The 24,600-nt window shown below is 40.5% G+C and overlaps 1 protein-coding gene across 5 annotated transcripts in view; it reads right to left on the bottom strand.

Moving 5' to 3' along the window:
* The window catches only part of GRIN2A (glutamate ionotropic receptor NMDA type subunit 2A), a 233,908-nt gene that overhangs the window by 178,222 nt on the left and 31,086 nt on the right, over positions 1-24,600 (bottom strand). For 3 of the 5 annotated variants that reach the window (XM_054212709.1, XM_054212705.1, XM_054212710.1), the window contains 2 exons: positions 14,649-14,871; positions 12,742-13,164 (listed from right to left, as the gene is read on the bottom strand). In XM_054212709.1, the coding sequence (XP_054068684.1) occupies positions 12,742-13,146 (405 nt within the window). In that variant the 5' untranslated portion in view covers positions 13,147-13,164; positions 14,649-14,871. Of the gene's footprint in view, positions 1-12,741; positions 13,165-14,648; positions 14,872-19,161; positions 19,265-24,600 lie in introns of all 5 variants that reach the window. The other 2 variants (XM_054212707.1, XM_054212708.1) reach the window with 2 other exon arrangements.

Raw genomic sequence — 24,600 nt, 5'->3', positions numbered from 1 at the left:
GACCTGGATGCTATCTTTTCCTAGCAGAAGTATGCTCCTTGGCATTTAGAAATGCCTTTGCTGACCCAGAGAATTGATTCCCGTTATTTAAAACTGAGGTTTTGCATGCCTATAACTTACTTATCAGACAGTAAAAAAAAGCAGTAGAGGGTGGGAAATGAGCAAAATTCATTCTTATTTTGGCTTAAGTTTTCCACTGCTTTCAGGCAGTGTCCACCGCAGCTTAATAAGTCAATAGAATTTACATTGGAATAAGGATTACTGAGCTGGACCGTTACATTTTATTATTGGATGAAAAAACTCACTATTTTAAGATCTCCGCCTCGTACTGCGAAACAGGTAAATCACAAAACAGCTCTTCTTAAGCCAAGAGTCATCTCATACAAGGAAACGAACAGAAAGAAAACAACTCAAGCAAGCACACAAAAAAGATTGTTAAAGGCTTTCGATGACCATTAAAGGCACACATACTGCAGGTGACAGCTGGCTCCCACATAAACTTCCCACATGTTCATTTAAATTTTAATTCAGAGACCATGGGATGTGTTTTTATGAGGAATTGGGAATCTGAAAATATTTTTATATACTGAGAAGCTACTGAGCAACTGTTCAGGATATTTTAAGTGTGAAGATTTTTTATTATTTACACCTGTTATAAGTCAGCTTTTAGTGTCATTTCACTTATTCACTGACCATTGGAAATATTCCAGTAACTCTCATGCTATAAAATGGTAATGGATAGTAAAGAACAACAACAGGAAAGTGAAAAAGATTCTAGCCCAAAGCCTGTATCCTGGAAAAGGTTTAGAAAAAAGCATGTGACACCACTTTTAAAATTGTTAAGAGTGGAAAAAATGACAGGATGAGTATATCTGGAATCAGCTATGAAGATCTTTTGTTGACTTTAGCCAACCTGAGGGGGGAGGGGGTAGTTATAACAATGGAAACTCTTATTTTTCCTTCCACAAGTAAGCTTACCTTGCAAAGAGCCAAAACTATCCTTGTCTGACAGTTTCCTATACTCTATTCTCTGAAGACATTGCTCATTTTCAACCTCATGATACAACCAGTTATTTAGACAACATCAGCATTTATGTTATTCATGATCCAGAACTTTGTTCTGTGCACATAACTACAGTTTAAGCTATAAGTGCCAGTTATAAGTGCCTGAAACATAAGTCTCAGAATAATATTTTAAAGCAAGAGCAAAACTCATTCACATACAGGGGAGACTGCAGAATCAGCGAACCAGCTAACAGTGTGGAAAGGAATTTATTTTCATATATTTTAACTGTCAGTCTGTCCTGTCCCCAGGTATTCTGAAGCCCCTAATGGGAGATCTGAAATTCAGATTCATTGAATTGAAAATCAATTATAAAAGGGAATCATAAATATATTTTCAAATGTCAGTTCCTAAAAATCCAAGGTAGTAGGCACCCCCAACAAAGGACCTGAACATAGTGAACATACATACACAGAAAAAAGTACATATATTACTACCAGAGAATTATTAAAAATTCTTCCCATTTTCTATAGAAATGGGTGTTTATATAGGAGGACATCAGTGCTGGACACAGTAGCCAGCCAAGTGCACAGCAAAATAAAGGGAGGGTTGTGTATTTAGGAAAGCCTATAGACTGACCCTGTCCCAGAGGCTATAATAAAGAAAAAAACAAAAGCAGTAGGAAAATTTTAAATGACATTAGAAGAGAAACATGCAGACTCTAGTATATCAATTTCCAGATGCCTAACTACAGCCCAGACCCCCTACATTGTACAAGGAAAAGCAAATGTCCCCCTACCTGAGTGTGTAAAGCTGGTCACAGTGAATGCAGAAGGAATCACTTAGGACAGGAGAAGAATTGCCAAAAATCCCAAGCCCAGGAACCCTGAAGAGATACTAAGATGGAAACTGTTCAGAGCTTTGAATACTTTTGGGTTTCTCATACTTCTTTGTTCACAAATAGATAGCTTTCTTCAGCAATTTCTGCTGCTGGCTTATCACCACCTCGGCTCTCCACCAATATTACCCTAGCTGACCTGGTTTAGTTTTTCACCATTTCTCTATTTTCTGCTTTTTAGATATAAACAGGCTTGCCTTAAAGTCGTAACAGTTTTTACTTTGTTCTTTTCAAATTTTTAGTTGCTCCAATTAATCTTATTTTAGAACAATTATCATCTGTGCTCTGTGTACACTGAAAGAGTCCCAGTACTCCTAACATTAAGGGACACATAATTTTAAGCAGAGTGGTATAATCTCTCCTAGCCAACCTCGCTTCTGCTAGAAGTGAACTAAGGCAATACAGGGGAAAAAAACCCAACCCCATCTTAACTCTATCACTAGAGTGACAGCCAAGTATAAAGTAGAATAGCAAATAGATGGGATGCAGATGAAGGCAGCATAACAGGAGGGTGTTTGGAAGCAGCTGTTTGGTGCAATGAGATTTTATACAGAATGAACTAGGTAAGACAAATGCAGAATAAGAGCAAGCGAAGGAAGAAAATGTTTCTTTCTGCAACTTCTGTACCAGTTTCCTGTTACATAGTTATGTAAGTGGTAGAGCTTAACATTTTGCACGCTAAGCATTGGAGTCATCCACAACATCTTTCACTAGAAACCAGATTTTAAAACTGCAAACCTCAGCCTTTTTGCAGATACCAATAGTTAAAATGCAGGCAGAGAAAGGAGAGGAGGGGATGGCAAACAGATAAAAATGAAACGAAGGACAAAGTTAGCTTATTTACTACAAAGATAACATGACTATTGAAAATAAACATGACCATCCTAAATGGTACTTGACTAGAGTACAGAGACTTTCCAGAGTTTCTGCATCTGTTTTCTTACGATGAATTCACAGCTTATCATGTCACAATTAGGTACTTCATACAGCTCTGATGCCTCTGCCAACACAATTTACCCAGAACTCTTAATTAGCCTCTCACACAAAAAAAATAACATGTAATTTGTCTGGTAATTATATGTTTCTGTAACTCCTAAAAGCAACTCATTACAGGAATGTCATGCACTTAGAACAGATTACCTCAATTCTATTTTCTGTTTATTCAATTATAACTGTCATTCCTAATTGTATTGTAAATTGTGTTGAGCTGGACAGTGGCTATAAAATCCCTGCTCTTTCCTCTTTCATAGTGGTTCTACATATGCAGTGCGTTTCCACTAGACACAAAATCAATGTAGTGAAAACAAAGCAGTCCTATTGTTAATTCTAGTCATGTGGAGAGGCAAGCTGGTCAGCACAAACAGACAAAACTTTGTATCATCAAAATTATAGACAGAAATCTTGAATCCAAAGTTAGGACGTTTAAAAAAAAAAAAAGAGACCCCACTATCAAGAAAAGGAAACAAAAGGAAAAGATAAGCAGCTTCCCACCCAGCAATCCCTTGAATGAAAGATGTTCATAGAAATATTTTGCTCTGAGGTGCACAAAAGGCAGGCTGAAAACAGTTACGCACACTCAGCAGAGGCTGTTGAGCAAGACCAGCATTGGTGTTCTCAGTCATGCTGTAACAGGTAACTCGTGACAAGGAAACAGTCCAGCCTATCTTCATTAAAAGCCTAAAAGGAAATTACTTTCCCAAACCTGTGATGGAGATAGGAAGCCTAAAACACTGACTGAAGATTCATCTGGCAATGAACCACCTCCCCAGGAGAGCTGACTCAAAACCTAGATTAAGGGATACATAAATCTTAAAGTTGAAAGGTGTACAGTCTCAATCTGAAAATACCTACTTTGTTCAGGTGACTCAAAGATAGGTGTATGTGATCCTACTGGAAAATTACACTACTGTCAGACAATTCCACACACCAAACCACTATTAGTTGTAGGCTCCATCCTGAGAAGTAGGTAAATCAATGGACTTGAAGAAAAATATTAAAGACATGAAGATGACCACCTTTTATTCTCTCACCCTTCCTTTCCACCTTCAGCAAGAGAATCTGGGAGAAAGCAGGGAGAAAAACCTGCAAGTATACCGAAAAAAATAGACCTGGCTTTCTCAGACCTGATCATGCCTAAAAATAAGAAATGAAAGATGACTTCCGAAAGAAACGGAAGTCATTTTGGAGTTGCATGCAGAATATTAGTGTTTTAATCATGTCTCATCCACAGCCTTCCAATGTGCTTTTTAGTGTATTAGAGCCAAAAGGGACTGCACTTTTGCTTTGAATTTGCCCCTGTCCAAATACAGGCTAATCTTGCTAGGCGTTCTCTGTTCTATAAACATACAATCAAATAGAGATGTTTCCCTGTTGCCCACGCTCTAGAAGTTTAGGACCAGTTTATGACCTCAGGTGTGTTGCTGGACGTCCTAGGTCAGTTTTAGTTCAGTCTCTGTGGCTGTTGAGGAGATGAGGGGAATAGCAATGTGTTACACAAACTGTCTAGATAGATACACTTAGGAATGATATCTTTAATCTGTGTGTGATACTTAAAGAGTCCGTATTCAAATGAAACCTTAGGCATAAATTTTGGCAAGAAACTGTTGCATTTTCAAGAGGTTTAAATCAATCAGAAAGTCTGATCAGCCCACCTCCTCAGCCCACCCCAGTAGGCAGCAATGGACCCCTTGTGCCCAAGTCCCAAAGGCACAGACCTTTCTCCAAGGAATTTTGCTCTTCCTTAAATAAGAGACAACTTGTATTCCTGGGACCTCCTTCCTCCAAACACTCAGGCTTTTTGATCACTTAAGCTTCACATGTATGTAAAGTATAGGGGAAATTGCTGTTGGGAAAGGTGAGACAGAATTAACTGCTGGACACCAAATAACCTCCATCTGCAATTTGGAATATCATGTTTGCACGTCAGGAAACAAGCTAGTTTTCCTGTTGGTTGTTCAGCTTTTATACTACATTTCTTCCAGACACTTAAATTTAATTTCTCTTTCGAAATATTCCTGTTCCAACCAAGCTTATCTTCAGTTCTGGTTTCACACAGAGCCTGTGAGTCTCAACTTTTCCCTGACCCCATATATCAAGTCTCAGGATAGAGGAAGATACATCATCACCATGGGCCTTCTAGCACAGCTTCTCTGAGTGCGAATATTCAAAAAGAAATGCTTGCTAGCTGCTATACATTTACACAAGAGCACAAAACCTTTTCCTAGACACAATGGGGAGACCCAAGCATGATCCACGAGCAGCGCTGCCTCTCAGGGGCCATGAGACCCCCCCCTAGGTCTCCATCTTGAGAAGACAGAGGGGCCCTTGGGGAGAGGGTGGACATGCAGCATAACTGGAGCTCTGCACTAAGAGAATTAAACTATTTCCATTTTTACAAACTATGCATCTAGCTTATGCACCTCAACTGCAAGCACAGGGATTTTCTCCTAAGGACATTAAGTATAAATCTAATATAAATAGCCAATGATGCTGCTACAGTTTTATTTATTTATTTCAGTGAAGCACAGAAGAAAATATCTCAAGGATTTAAACAATATGGTGACAGATGGTGTGGAGACAATCCAGGCTGGGCTCCCTCAGTAAAATCCACACAACTTCATAGCTTCAGGAAAGAGGGTAGGCAGAGGAGGAAGAGGGAGGGGGAGAGAGGGGGAGAAGAGAGTACGTGCAAAGCTGGCCCAGATGACCACAGATTTCTAACAAATAAAAACAGTTGTAGACTGCGAAGTTTCTCTCTTCATCTATACAAAGCTCTTTCTACCATCACTATGCAGATCTACCCCAGCAGATCTTCCAAGCAAGTCTGAAAAAATTATAAAGAAATTCTTCAAATTAAATTGTTAGTTCAAATAAGTGACAAATAAAATACACTATTAAACTGCCTATTCAAAAATCTAAGCATCCTCTCAAAAATAATTAATAGATGAAACATGAAAAATGTGTTTCACATGATATCAAGGCCCTTCTTGCATAATTTTATTAGGATTAATATTTTCAGTTATGTTCTCTGAATCTATTCTGATTGCCAGAAATGTCTATTGTGCTTTATAGTACTCTACTATTATTTTGTAGCTTAAAGGGAATAATTTTGGATTTTATATTTGAGAATGTCCTTGGGAAAAGAATTCCAAAGATGCCACCAGGAATGTCTGCAAGCAGAAAACTACACTGAAGGCCTGGTGTCCTACTTTTACAGCTCAGGAGTCTGCTGTGTTACAATTACCTATAGGCAGGCAATAGTTTGGAGCGATTGCATGGACAGTCTACAACAGTGACTTACTAGCAGTTTTAAAATGTTGTTGCTCAAAACAAAGACACTTATGGATTTCTATTTTCAAGAACTGTAAGAACAGACAGTTTGAAGAGAAAGAAAACTACATTTGAGATTAAAATATATTGCTCTTACTGCAAATGATTGGATCCAAGGGAAACCAAACACCCCTCTCTCCTAAATAAGAACGGCTTATAGGACCCCCACCCTGCACCGTGGGCTCACCTTCAACTGTGTCAACGCAAGCAAGCTAAAAAAACCAGGAACTTGCCCGCGCCTCAGCTGCATCAAAAAAATCAAGTAAACTCTAAACAATTTCCATTTCCTACAGTCTGCTTATTAGTTACGGAAATTCCCAATCTCTTCACAAATTACGTTCCTTCTCCTTAGGAAAATTAAAGCAAATATCCCACCCTTCAACTCCACAGAAGTGACAGTTCAAGTCTACTCTCATGGTATTCCAGAAAACCCTCCATGCTTTCCTTTGCTAAATTATGAGGGAAACTTTTGTGTGGACAAGAGAATGAGGAATAATAAAATCCCCTCTAGAAATAGCTAGGAAAATCCTTTAGAAAAGAGAGAGTGGGAGAGAGAGTGCGCAATAAAGCAAGGCTCACGTCATTAATATAATGCTCTTCCGAGTTCTGAGACACAGCTCAAAGCAGCGAACGCTGTTAAAGCTCTACTTTCTCAGAGCAATGACAGTACAAGAATAGTAATGTAAGCCAGCATCCTGTATTATAACCACCTCACGCTCCCAGAGCACTGGCTCCTGTTGAAGATATTGTAACCGCTCCATTCACCTCAGTAAGACAGATTTCAAGCATGTTTTTAACCATTTAATAACAGTGATTATATGCATGTGTGCATAAAAGGTACGACCACAGATTAGGAGCCTAGTTCTAAAAAATCCTTATGGATGTGCAACACAACTTTATTTTTAAAAAAACACATATAGATTGACTTTTATGGATACGGTCAATTAAACACAGATTTGCAAATCAAAATAAAAATGAGAATATCTGAAAGTTATGCTTCCCATAGCAGCATTAGTACAGCTAGAAGGAAAGAAAATCAAATTCAACTGCTTCTTTAAAAGAGGCAGAAGCTGGAAGTATTGCGTGCAATGGAATAGTGCAAGCTACTATATCTAGACCTGAAACACCAATTACATGAATACAGGTATTTCTGCACTAAAGCAATTATTAAACTATGGTTTAATCTTCCAGTCTTTTGCAGTACCAACCAAAGCCAAAGTTAATATCAATCTCAGGAGTATAGTGCCATACACATGCTAATATCAGTTGTCAGGAAGGGCAGGAATGAAAAGTTACAAAATTTAAATTTAAGATTTTCTGGAAAAAATACAGAACCGCTTTTATGAGCCAACTAGATGAGCTGGACAGAATTCTACATAACGCATATCAAAGACATGCAAATTGATGAGCACATTCCATGAAGTATGATCTCCAGAAAAGATTCTATAACAAACTCAACACACGCACCCCATTCATCAACATTTATTTTTAGAGCATAAGAGTCGAAGCACACAGATGCATAGTGCAAATGTGAAGTGTAGCTTTTGAACTTTTTCTTTTTTTTTTTTTTTTACATGATCACTGCACTATGAGGACATATGGCAAAGAAGTTGTAACATGTAGAAGAACCTTAAGAGCAGCGTAAAAAGCTGTATACGTATAAGGGAGTGTAAATTTTCATTACCAGAGCCAGGAGTCTGGGTGTGCTCTGATCATAGTTACCAGGCTGGGCTGAGAGTTCTGGTTTGCACAAGTACAGTATGGGGTTTGTATCTCAAGAATGAGGAAAAACAGAGCAATTCCAGCTATGAGCTAAAAATGACAGGTACTGCAAACATCTGCAAGTATTTCAGTAAAATATCTGAAAAATATCCATCAAAAGGACAAACAAGATTAAAAAGTAGTTTCCCTCACTATTTATTCACAGTTAGATGTCTTAACAAGTATCCCAGCAGCACTGCAGGAGGCAGGGGGATGAGCTGAACATGAGTCAGCAGTGCACCCTTCCGGTGATAAAGCCTAACCAGGCTGCACCGGCACAGCCAGCTGCTTGAGGGGAGGCATTATTCCCCTCTTTGGTCCTCCTGAGGCCACATCTGCACTCCTCTGTCCAGTTTTGGGTTCCTCCATACAAGATGTCAATATACCTGAGTGAGTCTAGAGGACTGCAGTGCAGCAGGTGCAAGAAAGGGCTGAGACAACTCTTTTCCCCAGAAAAGGGGTAGGAAAGGACAGGTATAATTGCAGCCTACAGTTACTCAGAGAGAGAGCTGGACTCAGAGACTCACAGCAAAAGAACAAGAGCCCCTGGGCATGGTACAGAGGGAAATTCTAATGAGAAATATCAAAAATATTTGCATGGTGAGGAAGGTTAAGTACTGGAACAGATTGTCCAGAGAGGTTGTGGTATCTACATCCATGGTGATACTCAAAACGTGACTGGATGATCTGATCTAAGTTTGATGTTAGCTCATCACTGAGCAAAGGCTGAGTTAGACAACCTCCAGTGATCCCTTCTAACTTCCATTGCTCTGTGATCCTATGTTTACTATTTTAGAGGAGGATGCGGGTAAAAAAGGAAAGCTGAAGGTGGTGGTAAATGCAAAAGGAATTTTATACTAAACAATTAAAAGTATTTCTTGCTAATATTATCAGCATAAAAAATAATGAAGAAGGATAATTTAACCATGCATAGTACTTATTTTTTGAAAAGCAAAAATTTATTTTGCATAACATTTCCAGAGCTGTTTCAAGAAGCTTTGTAATACCCCTTCTGGAAAATTAGCCTCACCTTTAACGCTGTTTGGCTACACATTATAACTGTCAGTACTTCATGACGATAAAATGCTTCAGGTTATGCCTTTCAGAAAGATTTCTAATGAGAAGTTAGAAACACTTAATTTTGCAATATGCAAGAGTAGTATGGTTCAAGGACACTAAGTATTCCTGGATGTATTTATAATACATAGGGGCTTTTTCCCCCACTCCTGAAGGAAACAAATCTTTTATTATTGTTGTAAAACTAACCATGATGTTCAGTTTTAGAAAATATCCCAAATACTACCATTGTAATGATAGCATGTGGTGAAACAAACATAACCAAGTTTAAAACCAAACGCTCAAGCCAGGAAACAGTTCCTAAGTAATGTTTGGTTTGAGATCCCTCAAATGTCAACAGAGAGATGATGAATAAACAACCAGTCTGTTTTCAGCATCCTCCAAGGGATGAGGGAGGCTGATGCACAGGAGGTTGGCACAGATGCCCCAGACACAATTCTCATCTTGTTTCAGTAGACTATCCCACATCTGAATATGTTTTAAGTTTGTGGCAGAACTGGGGACCAAAGCCAAGGAGCAGTTCATTGGCAGGAGAATTCCTGCCAACAGCAGGTGATAAAGTCAGCTGGAGACAGAGCATGTGGCACTGTCCAAAGGGTATCTCTACAGCACAGTTGGGATCAGGTAGGTACCATAAATCCTTAAGCGTCACCTTGGTTTATTGATAGGGTTTTGACAGCAGATGTCAGGTGAAGGCAGATCGGCTAGGTTCCAGAAACATTGCAGTTTTGTTGGCTTCACATGCCTGTCAATTTTCATAGTCTATATCAAGCAACATATCTTCTCAGCTGGTGCAGGCAAACTTTAACCAAACTGAAGCTGAGTACAGTCAGCTGGGCCAATGGAGGAGGCAGTCTAAACTACGCACCGTTCACAGCAGATGTTCACACAGGGACTCGGTACTTCAAAAGCTGTATGTTCTGCATTAATCACTGCATAATCCAAATGTGGGCATCTCTCATATTTAGAAGCCTAGAAACTTTTTCTTTGTTAAAGACACTGCTCTTCGTGTGAGATTCACATTGACATAGTATTTATGAGCCATAGAGAATATGGTAGGCTTATCTACTCTGAGTCATTCCAGTATTTAGCAGTATAGAGCATTATAGATGACTGCTCATTTCTGTGCCTTCAGTTTACTTCATGTTTAGGACTGTTAAGGATGTAAAGCAGCATATAACAACCACCTGGCACAGAATTCACTGAACTATCATGCAGCCTTTGTGTCAGCTGTGCTTGGTAGACTACAAAGGAGCAGGTACTACACACACACTCATTTTGAAGTAAAAGTAATCTAAAACACAGTACCAACATAATGCCACAGAGGAAGAAAATATCTGTTAGAGCCACACAATAAGGACATAAATGAAATGGCCTTATTAGAGTGCCAGAGAACTACGTCCACAGGCAGGATCAGGACCAAACATCTTTTTTGCATATCCAGCATGTCAATGTATGAGACAAAACAGAAGACTTTAAACACTGATCAACTTCACAGTTCAGCCAACACCCATGTGTTTCAACTGAAATCCTGACACTAACTTGGAAAACAGATTTTACATTTGCAGTCCTTCTCCCTCAGATTTCATCTCCTCTGCCTTTATGACAGCAATGTGAATTTCACCTTCAACTCCCAGGAATTAATTCCCAAATGAATAGTTAATTGAGTCTCATTACTGTGATGTTCCAAACCCAGTTGCAAGACATTGCACATTGGAAAAGCCAAGGTAAAAATTAAGGCAAGTCTAGTTACCTGAACAATTCCTTCAGCCAATTCAAGCTACTGAAGACAGCTCTGTTAGATTGTCTTAATGCACAAAAGAACAATTTTGATTTCCCAAGTGGAAATCTTAGAAGCCAAGTTTCAGCACAAAAATGTTTTACTAGCAAACTGTGATAACCCCTAAAATCAAAGACGGTGATATAATAATGACAATGTTAACATGCAATGAAAATAGTATTAACTTACTGAGACAAGAAAAATACAATCTATTTCATTTTCTAGAGACTCCTACATAAAAGTGAAAAATAGATCTGTATCAGTAACATCCTGCATCTGCTAACCAAGCGTGAAGTTGATTCTGTAAGGATTTTTGCCAGTGTTTCATCACTCAGCACTGGCTGGAGTCTTCAAATGTTCTTACACTGGCATAGAAAGTTGAGTGAAATACATATTGAATAAAATTCCTAAATACAGATAAAGCGAGCTTTATAAAGATGGGTAAATCTGTACAGTAATTTAAAAGCACATGAAATAACTGCCTCTGTAACTTGGTCGCTACAGTTACATTTAAGACAGTAGCATTGACTGTAATGATCTTTCCAAAAAAATCAAGATGTCAAAGCCATCATTATAGAATCTCTGCTATAATTCAGCACTTATTGTCCTCCCCTTGTATGACAGAAGTTTTAAAGGAAGGCCATTCAGAATAACAAGAGAGATAGATCTCTTATCCCAATGAAAAATGTCTTTCCCAGAGGTTAAAGTTTCAAAAATTCAAAGCTGATTCCTCAGTTGTAATTACTCATTGCATCTTTCCTGCTTCTTTTTACCACTCAAGTTATGAAATAATGTATCTGGACCACTTCATTTTTAGTTGGATTCAGAGAGCTCTTTACTATTCAAGTACTATTGAAAAGCCACTTGTAAGGAATAACAATATTTAATGAATAAGAAACCCTAAAGGGCGCAAATATCAGGAAATAAGTTGCAATTAGCATTGAAAAGCCTTGTGTGCTGGGAAACCAGTAAGTGACTTCCCACACTGAAACTCCCTCTTCAGCTACCCTCTTTTACACCACGGTGGGAGCTCCTCTCAGACTGTCGAGCCAAGCAGCAGTCCATGCCAGAGAGCTTAGTCCTGTGCGGTGCTAAGCACCTGTTTCAGAAACGGCAGTGATCACTTTACAAGATCAATGCCGTAAGGACAGCAAGGATTTTTAAAAAATTTTTACAATGTTAAGGAACATGAGCTGGGTACATGAGTCGCTTTTGTCATTCCACAGTCCCACAACAGATTATATAGAGATGTTTTCCAACAAAAAAATTTCTCATTATCTCCAGAGTTCAGACAACTCCATTGTGGATTTTCATGAACTACAGTCGGAAATTAGAAGTATCCGGTTAGCAAAATCTAATTTAATAAATGTAATAAATACAAAAGGTAGTTCAAGTTTACTTAATTTATAGACTGTAGTGGATCACAGAAGTCCAACTTGATACAATTGTCCTGTTACTACTATTGTCCTCAAATACATTCAGGTCTATTGCTTGCTATTTCTTATAAGCACCGCAGAATATCTGCTTATAATTTTACATCTTATCCCTACAATCATTTTATGGACCTACTATTTTGAGGTTGTTTTTACAGCCATATGTCATATTTTCTAGCAAAATTACCAAACTGACCAGCATTCAGTGGACCGGAGAGTAAAATTTCAGTAGGACTGCTCTTACAATGGGCAGAAAGTTGTTTCAGGAATGAATCCCAAAATATTTCAGAATATTTGATGAGTGATCAACAAGGACACTGCTCTGTATATTTTTTTCTTTTTTAAAGTACAGAGAGACAATTAGAAGCATCCTTTTAGAACTGCCTGTAGTGATTATTCATGATAGAGACCAACAGTGAAGTACATTAGACTAGCAAAAGCTTTTAATAAATTTTCCTACCTTATCTGCCATTATCATGGAGGCTCCGCCATGAATTCCAAGAATTGGAATAGAAGTCTGAGATGAAATAAAATCCAAAATCTGAGCTACTGCCTCCTGATCAGTATCATCTCCAAAAACCACTCCATGGATCTTGGTGCCTGACATCAAGTCGCAAACATGTGTTATGATGCTTTTAGGGTCAGTCTGGTTCACCAGAAGGGTCACTACATTGACATCAACAGTCAGGTCTGCTGACATTTCCCTGGTCCAGAGAGCTCTGATATCTCTCTCCGTGATATCCTTGGTCCTTCCCAGAATCACTGCAATGTTCAGGATGGGATAACTTTTCTCCGCTCCATGAACAAGATCCAGAGGCGCCAGAAGAGCTTGGAGTACCAGGAGAGCACAGCCAATTTTCCTCATCTTTGCCAGCTTTATCCCCTGCAAAAGTGATCACATTGTGTGAGAAAAACAGAGAGGAAAAAAATATATACTGTGTATCTCCAATGAAGGTTTTAAACAGAAAGCTTCTGGACACAATGCAAACTTTAGCAGCCTTTTATAATGCATTCTTCACCTTAGTTTCAATTCAAGCCTCTTACATCCTCTCAAAAAGTTGGCTTGCCAATGACAGTGTTACAACTGGTCTCCCGCAAGCAAGGCAAAAAAATGTAGCATAAGTTCAGAGGAAAGACCTGCTAAAATTCTTCCTGGACAGCCAACAAAACTGAAATGACTGACATCATTAAAAAGAGACATTATCATCCTTGCCGTCCTAAAACAGGTAAAACACAGAAATCTATCTTCCTTTGTCCTGAATGTCTATTTAAAGTTTAGTCAGTCTAACAGGAAGAGGTGCTTTAGCTCAAAATGAGAGAAGCGAGCCAGAAGTCCGCTGAAAACCCCAGTCCATATATTCCATACATTTCACAGCATCCCAGAACCATGCTGTTTTATTTCTGAAGATCTCTCCTAGACAGCTGCTGCTCAAGCACAGTCTACTGTATTTCTGGAACAGATTCAGAAGCACAATATTCTATCTTAATTCTTCTCCCTCCTCTTACGCAGCATTCACTTGAGTATCTCAGAACTGCTGATCTCAGACACAAAGTTGTCACTGGTGCTGAAGGGGAGGGTGTTCCATAAATGAGCATCACTGCATTGGTTTACTTCATGTCTTCACTGAATCTCTGTAGGGGGCTGAATATAGACAGAGTAGGACGGGGAGAGAAATGAGCCATAGAAGTGATCTGAACTATCTGAAGGAGGGAGAAGGAGGAGAGCAGGTCTGACTCTGCAAGATCTCCCTCTGTTTCTGTGCCCCGAGGGATTTCCACCCCCATAACTGGCTCTCTGCTAGCTGCAAGAAGGGAGTCCCTGTGCCACATAAAGCCAAGCTTGTTGCAAAGCGCCACGCAGAAAACACTAGCAGGGCTGTCCAATTAGGAGTGGCATTTTTTAGATCTCCCGTCTCATCCTGCCAGCCCTACCTCCATCATCAATCAGAATCATCTGCTGCCAAAACAGACACCAAGACAAGGGCTTGCTGTATCATCACCTCTTTTCGGGCCAGACAAGGAGATGAGCACTTGAGAGACCATTTAATTGCAAATCAGTGCCACTGTGCTTCCTAAGTCATTGCACTGCGGGCCAGCTTCCCGCCGCTGCAGCACAAGAGGTAGCACGGAAAGGGGCAGAAATAAACAAACCTAAATGCCCGCAGACGTGAAGACGCTTCAGCTTCCTTCAGACCCCGAGAAATACTAATTATAATAGCAAACACCACCCGCAGAACCCCTCTTTGCCCGCCTCGGGCACAGTTCGCTGCCCGTAACCAGCCGCACCGCACCCGGAGCGCCCGCGGCTCCCGCCGCGGCGCGGCGCGATGGCGCCCCCTGGCGGCGGCGGGGCGCCGTCCCACGTACCCTGCGCCTCAGGAGACGGAGCGGCGGCGGGTGCCGGTGGTGCCGGTGGTGCCGGTGCTGGTGCAGGGCATGCCGCGGCCGCAGGCATGTCGCGCCCCTCGGTGCCCGGGCTCAGGGGCGGCCTCCGCGCCGCTGGCCGCACGCGTGATCCCCGCCGCAGCCTGCCGGCGACATCGCATCCCGGGAGGGCAGCTAGGCGGACAGGGAGACAGGCAAAGGGGGGCTGGACACGGGGAAGGGGACGGAACGGGATAACGTGGGGGGAGAAGAGGAGACGATGAAAAGCCGTTAGTCAGGTTGAAGATTTGACAGCGGGAAAGAAAATAAACTAGAAATAATTTAATCTCATGTGGCATGTGAACCGAAATAAAGTGGCTAGACTCAAAAGTTTCCCTCCCCCCCCCCGCTTCACTTCAAAATAAATTTAAGCTCTTTCCTAACAGCAGCGCCCGTGAGCCCGCAGCCGTCCGGGAAACGTCCCTCATCCTATCCAGGTCAGGAAAATCCTGGGCTCCCAACTGCGCGTTTGCTTCCAGGAGAAACGCAGGGGTTTGAGCTCTAAGGGAACAGACATCCAACCTGGAAAGAGCAGGTAGAAGCAAACTAATTCACATGATCAAGGCCAGGAGTTTTCTTGACAGGTTCAAAATAAGCATAATCTGGAAAACAGCTAAATCGGTGTGGGATAAAGCTCTTTTTGATCTTGTAACGGAACAGATTCATTCTCAATTTATCCTAAACAAACCCAGGGAGACACACTCTAGCAGATCCTCCACGAAAAGCTCGGGTTGCTTTGATTTTTCATTCACTATTTCCAGTAAATATACTCCTTCAAGCACCCCCAGTTAAATGTAGGACGCCGGCGCGCCAGGCAAAGGCGACCGGCGTTCCCTATAACTGGTCCTCGGTGCGGACTAGAAACTCAGAGCCAAGCACGGAAGCGCGGGGCCGGCAGCGCTGGCATCGCTGCGCCGCGCCGGGGCTCCCAGCCCCTTCCCAACTCCTGGGCGCGTATTAGTGCTGGCCAGAAAGGCAATACTTACTGCATTCTCCCTCCACATAGTTCCAGTTTAAAGATCCTCAAAGTCATTTCAGTAGATTCCTTTGCAAACAACGAAGTGGAAAATAGGTCCCTTAATGCCTGGATTTCATCCTGCAACTTGTTCCCACCGCAGTAAATACAAGCCCGGCACCTCTTTATCGCTTGAAATCCCGCATGATCAAGTTTTAGCACAGCCATTGCAACTGAGGTTTGCTCTTTACTTTTGTCAGGAGACATTTAAGCGTCTTCATCTTTTTATTTTCCTTTCTTTTTTTTTTCCTCCCCCTTTTTTTGGCCGTGTAAAGGGCAATTGCAATATTGCCGCAGCAGTTCCTCAGGACGGCAGCCTCGGAGCGCCCACGTTCCCCTCAGCTTCCTGGAAGCGGCGGGGACCGGCAGCGCCGGTTGCTGAAGGCGCGGCGGGATCCACCCGGCGGCGGCCGCGCGGGGGCCGCCTGCGCGCCGCTGCGGGGACTGGCAGCGCCGGCCCGCTCCGCTCCGTTCCGCCGCCCCCGGCACCGCCGCCCTTTCAGGGGCTGAAGCTCACGGGCGCCTTGTCAAACCGAGACCAATCGCGGCTACTTTGAAGGCTCCCCCCGCCCCGTTCCGCTTCCACAAGCACCAGCGAATGAGTCAGAGGCAGACAATCGGGGGAGGGGGTGTCAGATCTGGGGGAGCAGCGAAAACGCCAGGTTTGGGGCAGAAGAGTCGCAAACTTGAGCGCTCTTTCCACGTTAACAGCCCCAGCGAAAGGCTGGTAGCCCAGGAAACCCCTGAGTGTTCTCCTTTCCCTTGATACAGGGGCTGTCAACCAGAAATTCCTGCCACAGGCTCAGGGGAACAAATGTGGAGCAGCAGCTTCCACACTAAAAGCAGCCCTAAAAAGCTCCAGACCACAGCCAAATATCACAAAAATGCTCTGTAGAAGTTGGCTCCATCTGGGCATCCCCACTGCTCCATCCCCCCACAGCATTGTGCCCGTTTCTCCATCTCCCACTCATGTAGCACAGCCCTGGTGTCAGACCCACCTTGCTGTTGAGCAGCTCTTTCCTCCTTGCCCAGACCCCACGCCACCACTACCTTCCTCCACCACACACTACCACACCTCCTCCCTTGCTCTTCTGCTTTCCCTTTTCCACCATCCTGCTCCAGCTGCCACAACTTATTTGTTTTTGCACGAATGAATATACCGGCTAACTACCGCGTAGGTGATGTCCTCTTTTGTGCTCCATCCTTTACAACCATACACATTTCTATGCTGAATACTTCAGAGTACGGCCAATTCACACGTTTTGACAGACCCACTCAACGAGGCACCTGTGCCAGAGGAAACCTTTGGGTTCAAATAGGATAATGCCAAGCGTCCACTCACCAAAGTTTGCTTTTCACCACATTAAGCCACAGAATACTGAGAACTCGCTCCCAAAGACATTTAACAATGCATCAGCTTTACTGCTCTTGACAGTGTCTTCATAAAATTCCCCAATAGGTCTATGCCTTTTTTCCTCCTTTGAAAGACCTCATCTCCTAACTTATTTAGAGATTACTTCCTTAGACATTGCATTAGTCCTTCTAAGCAAAGCAATTAAGCAGCTACAACTGTGCCTTTTTTTTTTTTTAAGTTTGATGTTTTAAGGCATCTTTGCATTTCACCCTTGATGCACACTTTTCTCCTGTAAATATTACAGTGATGTTTGTTGCGGTTACTGGAGATTAGGTAGCATCTCCATCCTTGTGTAAGGGTTATTTCACTGTGATCATTCAGTAGATTCAATGAAACAGCAGCAATCAAGATCCTCAAATGCAAGTGAAATCCACAATGGCAAAAAAATGTGGCTCTAACATTAGTATATGCTTAAAATATTAGAAGTGACACAGTGGTTTTGGAAAATACTTAGTATACAATACGCTGTGCACAGTGCATTGACTGAATTTAATGGTTTGAAAGACCAATACAAGAAATAGCCAAGTTTTCCAACTTCAACAGAGCTATATGATTTTCATTAATGTAAATTTAGACATATTTAGCATTATTTTCAATCTTTTTCCTCAATTACTCTTATAAAAGCTTGTGAAATATCACATTAAAACTTAGTCCAAATAAATTTACAAATTAAAAGTTTGCCCAAAGACACTGAGACCCATCTTGGCAGTACATATGCAGTCTTCCCAAAAACCTCAAAGTCAAGCAGATTACTGCCTACAGAGTTGAGTAAATGCTGCAAAATTAGACTGCTATTTTAATAGACATCCATAGTCCATTTCTAGGTATATTTGCACAATTTAATTTAAGATTTAAAAGAAGGGCTGCAAACATTTTAAGAAATCAACTTCACTCAGCAGAAACAAGAAAACAAAATTTGCATTTAAGTGTCTTTAACCTACCCTTGTAATTTGTGTGTAAAAAGGGAACACTTACTTTAGAAGCAGTGTAACAAACACTAACATCCCTGCACTTGGGAGATTCAGTTACAAATTTAGTATTTTCATGGAGAACATTTATTCTGAAAGGCAGATGGATTGATATGTAAGTGATTGCCTTCTCCACACAAACAGCTGTGCACTTATCTAAAAGAAGCTACAACATAACTTCAAGAAGTTTGGAATCATGCACTTCTGAGGATACTTTCCAGCTGGGGTTTCCCTACCTCCCGCCTGCTACATAAACCCGTATTTAAAGGTCAGAAACTTTCTTCTTACTCAGTCCCTTCCAAAGCAACATTAAATTACAAAAAGGTTTCCCTTTCCTGAAAATTACCTGTTGCAGAGTACACTTGTCAACAGAAACAAGCAGCCAAATTATCAGGCAGAAGCAGTGTTTCCAAAGGAGGGGAGAGAGGCAGTGGGGTCTAATGGTCAGGCACAAGGCACATTTCTGTCTCTGTTGCTGACTCATTGGTGACACCGTGCCTGTTACTTTCTCTCCATTTGCTTTACTTTACCAGGTGTAAAATGCTTGCCTCAGACATGTTAGCTAAATTAAAAGCCAGATTTAACCCCCAGATCAATGGAAACAACTCCATCGTTTTCCTCTTGCTCTTAAAGAAAGCAGCGTTAAGGAAGGTAAGTACAGTCACCCTTCTTAAAAAGAATTTGTTCTCATGCAATGACACTAAAGTTAGCCACGAAAAATCCTTCAACACACTAAATATCAAATTATTGCCACTGTATTTTCAATAGGAGTAGTCTTTGTTACAAAAGTTTAAGCCATGATTCAAGAGATCTCTAAAACAAATTGCAGATCTACTGAGTAACCATTCCTACATGCAAACACTATTACACAAGACTTCACGTTTTGTGAAACAAAATGGTAACAAGAGATTACAAGTAACTGGCTAGGTTAAGCGAGAGACGCTTACTTAGAATTAATTCCAATTTTAAAAATGTTTCTAGTTCCAGCAATAATCTCCTCTTACAGTTAGGGAGTATTTCTGTAACCAGGAACAATATATTTACATGCATCTATCTTACCTGCCACAAATATCTGAATTCATGTACCCCAAGAAAACTCTCAAGCAGGAATCGAAAGCGATATTGATGCAAAGTCATTTTTCAGGACCACACAAGATCAAGTCTGAAAAGAAACCACTTGAGTCAACAAAAGTTTAATTCATAGCAAACAAGGATACAGTAACATAAGCTCACTCTTGAGGGGCAGCAGAGTTACATACGTGCTAAATGAACCCAAAGTAAAAATGGGAAAGAACTCAATTGTTTTCGAACTTGCTAAAACATTTGGTCACAGATGGCCCTCTTATTGAAAACTGGCTTCGCTCCTCATTTGGCAGTGTCCTTTCTTGCACGATTTACCAAGTCATGCATGAAATGATGGCCTTAAGCTACTCTCCATTTTGCAAAGGACATGAGCTGGCTGTCACAGAAAAAAAGGAGGCAACATCGCTGAATGGAGCTTGAGGCTGTTAGAGCACTTCAGCTTCTCTGCAAACAACATCCAGCAGGGAAGGAACACCCCAGGGAAAGCTCAGCTCCAGAGTTCAGCCTTCCCACCTCACCTCCAATTATCAGAGTTATTCACCAGGATTCACCAGGATTGTGTCTTTGCCTCTTTTGTAATCAATTTTCCGCATCAAATTAATCTTTAGCTTTATTTCCAAACTCTGCTATGCAGTTCCCAAGATGAATTCTCTTTCTCTGGGAAATCACTGAATTAGTCAAATCTAACTCTGAGGGTGAAGCCAGAATTTCGTGATGAACTCTGTACTTTTTAATTAAAGCTGCTCTATTAACAAAGAAATCTGTGTCACAACAATGCGGCCCTGTGAAGACTGTGTTAGTTACAATCCCATTACACATTCAACTGCCTGCACAAGGTCTGGGCTTCAGGGAATCAAATCAGGTGTAAATACCTAGTTTAAGACTGCTCCTCTTCTCTCCCTGCTCTCCCCACACAGAAATTGTGAAGTATCAGTGTATCTCTAATAAAACCTGCTAAGAACACCCAAGAAAACACCTGACTACTGCAGAGCCAGTACAGCTTGTTCATTAATACCTAGAACAGTAGAGGAGCAGTCAAAAACGACCATTATTTATTTAGGGCCAAAACATGATCTCCCACTCCTCTCTGAATTCAGTAAAAGTGACAACCCTTTATGAATCAGAATTTTTAAAAATGCTATTTTAAGTCTTCTTTTCACTCCCCCCCGAACTATATAAATCTGTCTCTTCTGTATCTATTTCTGGACAGCAAAATGGGCCTCCTAGCCAAGTAGGACCAGCTTGTATTAGTCTATCTAAAGGATGCTCAGATTCTTGAAGTGTGTAACGACAGGATTAGTTTTGTTCCTGCCTCACATGGAACATTCTCTGTGTCTCCACATTTGCGATGGTCTTTGTGATGAACACTGATTTTATGTACCTAAAAAAGCCCCTATGTATATAACGGATGTATATTTTCAAAAGTTTTACCAAAAATTTGTTTTAAATCAGAGATTACTGTCATTCTGATCTTTGAGGAAAATACATGGTTCTAAAGCCTAGTCCCTTGAATAAGTATAAGGTATTCAAGGAGCTAGGCAGACTTGTTAGTTTTGAAAATATTAATCAGAAAAATATCTTACGAGTCTTGAAGATAGGTGAGCTACTAGTCTTACCAATACTAGTATTGCTTGTAAAACAAACTCTCATGGAATATTCTGAACTTATTTCACTCAAAATTTGATTCAACACAAAGAAAATTACTACTTATGACTGGTAAGAGACAGCAGCGACCTCTCACACATTGCTCATTGGTGATAACTTGTTGCTAAAAGAAAGCTGTACTGAGTGGGAAGCACCAAGATGCCTACACTGCATCTGCTTCTCAGTGCTTCACTAAGCAAATTTTTGCTTAGGGAGTTGAGACTTTTCTAAATCCAGAAAATCAAGTTTAGTAAAGGTCGATGGAAGCTTCCTATCAACACAAAGTTACCTCAGCTCTAGCTGGAAGATATTTTTAAGACGAGTAGTATTTTGCTCCTTGCATCCAACCCATTTCTCAATTGTAGGCACTAGCTCTATTAAAACTAGGTGCTAAAGGCTTATGAGACATCTGAGCCAGTAGGAATAGATCCAAGATAGAAAAATCCCCATCGGATTTAAATTACAGTTCCACATAATGAGTCAGAGCCTTCTGTTACCTATTTCTGCATACATGCTATGTGGCTTTCGTTCACATACAGGAATTCTATTGAGCCACCTGAATATCAGTTTTCTTTAAAAAGCAATTGTCCTGGTGCTTCCAGGTTTTGCATTTAGTCTGCTCTCGGTCCAGTCTAAGTAACCCTATTACTTGCTTCCTATAGAAACAAAGCCTCTTGCTTTCCCCTGACCAAGGAGAATTCTGGGCTGCTGTGCTCTCTACACCAACTGTGATTACCAGTAGATCTAATTAGTTTCATTCTACTGCATTTGCAAACCTTGCATAGCTTAATCTCATTGGTGGGAACAACGAAAAAGACAAAGGAACTTTAAATAAAATAACATATTAAAACACATTTGTCTCCTACCTAAAATGCAGGCTTAACTTACCCAGATGACCACATTTTTCTAGGAATTGATATCCAAATCAATTATTCCTACAGTTCTGGAACCCGCTCCCAAAAAAGCAAATACTATTTCACCTGCCTTTAAACTTTTGTCTGACTGACAGTAGCTCTTAAGCCTGAAAGAGCTGGCTTCTGCTTCTTATGGCAGGGAAGGTCAAGTTGGATGGAAGGATTCAAGGAATTTTTTCAGGTTGCTAGAAACACAGGAATTGTCTGCTCTCTTGCCTACCTTCAAGGTAACTCATACGGAATCATCCCTTAGGAGGAGAAACAGCTTTTGCTTGTGGTGGTTTCTGTACTGTCAAAAGTTACAGGTTTAAATAGACCTTTTCCCAGAAAAGTTACTGTTGAGAACCCTATTCTTTCCTCCTCTCCCACGCTAAGGGGACAGAAAAATAATTCATTCCTGTATGAATTCCACAAAGAGAGCTCAAGGACTGTATAGACTCATTTCTAGCTTTTATACATCATTACTTCTAAACCTCAAAGGTCACACTATAGCTTTAAACACTTGACTGGAGATGGGAAGCTCCTAGTTCTCCAGGTGTCACACAATACAGTTCTATGTTGCTTTGAAAAGGAAGTCGAGTTCAGAGGTTGAGATTTATGTGAATCCTATACTCGGGAGCCTCAGTTACACCAGGGAGAATACTGCTGACTGCAGACTTTGCTTGCAGTATTGCTATGATCTGATCTTTCCAAGCTGGTTCAGTGTTCAAGAAGTAGTTCTGTTCACATTCAATGATGTGAATCACTTGCACAAAGATTTGTGTTGTTTTGTTGTTTTCATATTTGAACATAGACACCCAAATGCATTTTATATTTAAAATATACATGGGTGCATGCTTTCTGCTAAACTTTATTATGATAACCATTAAGAAATACAGAAACTGAAAGCAAAACAAAAAGTAACTTTTTCCAAATAAGGAGTCTTCCATGATTCACTGGAATGACTTCATGATCGTGACCTCATTATAGCAACTTAAATGGATATGAACGGAATCTTTGCTTACATTACTGACATTCTTTAAATTGAGCTCAACTACTCTGAAATACCATCTGCTAAACAATAGCACTAACATATCAACAAGTATTAAACCTCTTTTTAAACTCATAAGATCAACTCAAGTATATGCTCAAGTATATATTTTAAACTTTAAATATCCTCAGTTTTGTTTTACCTGACAATCACATTCAATCACATTAAAATACATGCAGGGTTAGGGTTTTTTTTTAGGTGACAACTACATATGTGGAATCATCTAAACAAACCTAAACATCTGAAGGTATTCACCAATCTATTGAAAAAAAAATGGTCCCAGACCTGCTTTCTGGAATTAATATACAATCACTTAATTTTTATAAGTCAATTAACTGGAATCTTGCTTGGCAGACAGTTGTATGCTATCTACTTTCACACAACTATTTCTGTTCCCACCAGTCCTTTCTGTAACACAGATCCCAAAATAACTGCGATAGATGTAGGAACAAGAATACTTTTCTAGTTTAAGCTTGCCAGATCTTATCTTTCATCTGCAAAAATCAGACAGATTTCTTGCTTTCTTGATTTTAGCCAGGAAGATAAAATGATGGAAGATGATAACCAAAAGGTAAGACTTCCTTCTTAGACCTTCTTGCTAAGTGGGGAACAATGAGCTCTTCCAAGGTACAGACGCTGGGCAAGGGTTCATGAGCTACCCATCCATAATTACCTTCTGTTGTGTTTATCTTTACATACTTGATTATACTCCCATATCAAAACCCACAGAATATGTGAGTATTTGCAGGAGAAACAGTATGTGCTTCCACAGTATCCCAAGTTAAAGATACTTAACATAAAACAGCTATATTATTTAAGAAATTTCAAAAGACATTGCGTTTATATTCACTCCTATGCAACTGTTAAAGTAATAACTGCTTGACCTCACTGATCTCTGTTGTCCTAGTCCATCACAGATTTATTTCATGGTTCTGAGTTCTCCTTGATCCAAGTCTGAAAAACTTTAAACATCGTATTTTTTACCAATTCAGTTTTCATCTTTGCTGGTTATCAACATTCATCCTTGAATGCAGGTGTAAGAGCTGTTCATCCTAGATAAACACTTCAAGGTTCAACAACGAAATGAAAAATAGACTCCGTGCCTAGTCTTTGCAGATTTTCCAGCCTTCATTTTTACCCCAGGTGAACTAAACGATCTTTTTAATAACACAAGTTCCTAGACTAGTCATTTACCCCAGGAGTAAATTGCAAAGGGGGAAATTTTTCCTCAATGACCATTTGGGGGCTGGGACATCTTAATGCTCTGAAGTAGGAGTTGGCTCAGTTTTTAAATAGCACACATGGAGTGGGGTTTAAGCAATTAATTTTAACCGTTATTATGAAAACGTGTTCATACCATTTACAAGTGGTTTTTTGGTGTCTTTTACCTTCTTCAAACCTTCATCAGCTCCACTAGCCATAAGCATGTATACATGCATAAAGACAGATTTATAGATGTTCATCTTTGCTCATCTAGAACATTTTTTTCACTTACTAGAGTTCCTTTGCCCTTGCTAACATATGGCATTTGAAACATGCTCACAGTTGACATAATTTCCTGAGGTTGACAATCCTGAGAGCTTTGATGTTTGGCATAGCCAGTTCCTCTAGATTTAGAGTCATTAAAACACCACCACCATCAATTACACAGGCACTCAGAAAGTTAAAGATAGTACTTAAAAGAGCACTGTTATTGAAGAGAGTACCGGATGATGGAGAGACAGACTTTCCAAAACAAAAGCTTTTAGTATCAGTGAAAAAAAACAAGTTCAAAGGTAACAGGGAGAAGACTGTTTCAATACGCTTTCTAATGTAAATCAAGCATCC

Source organism: Rissa tridactyla, chromosome 8, assembly GCF_028500815.1.
Source record: "Rissa tridactyla isolate bRisTri1 chromosome 8, bRisTri1.patW.cur.20221130, whole genome shotgun sequence".
In the NCBI taxonomy this organism is placed as follows: Eukaryota; Metazoa; Chordata; class Aves; order Charadriiformes; family Laridae; genus Rissa; species Rissa tridactyla.
Note: the sequence above shows the minus strand (reverse complement) of the source record. Positions and strands in the feature narration are given on the sequence as shown.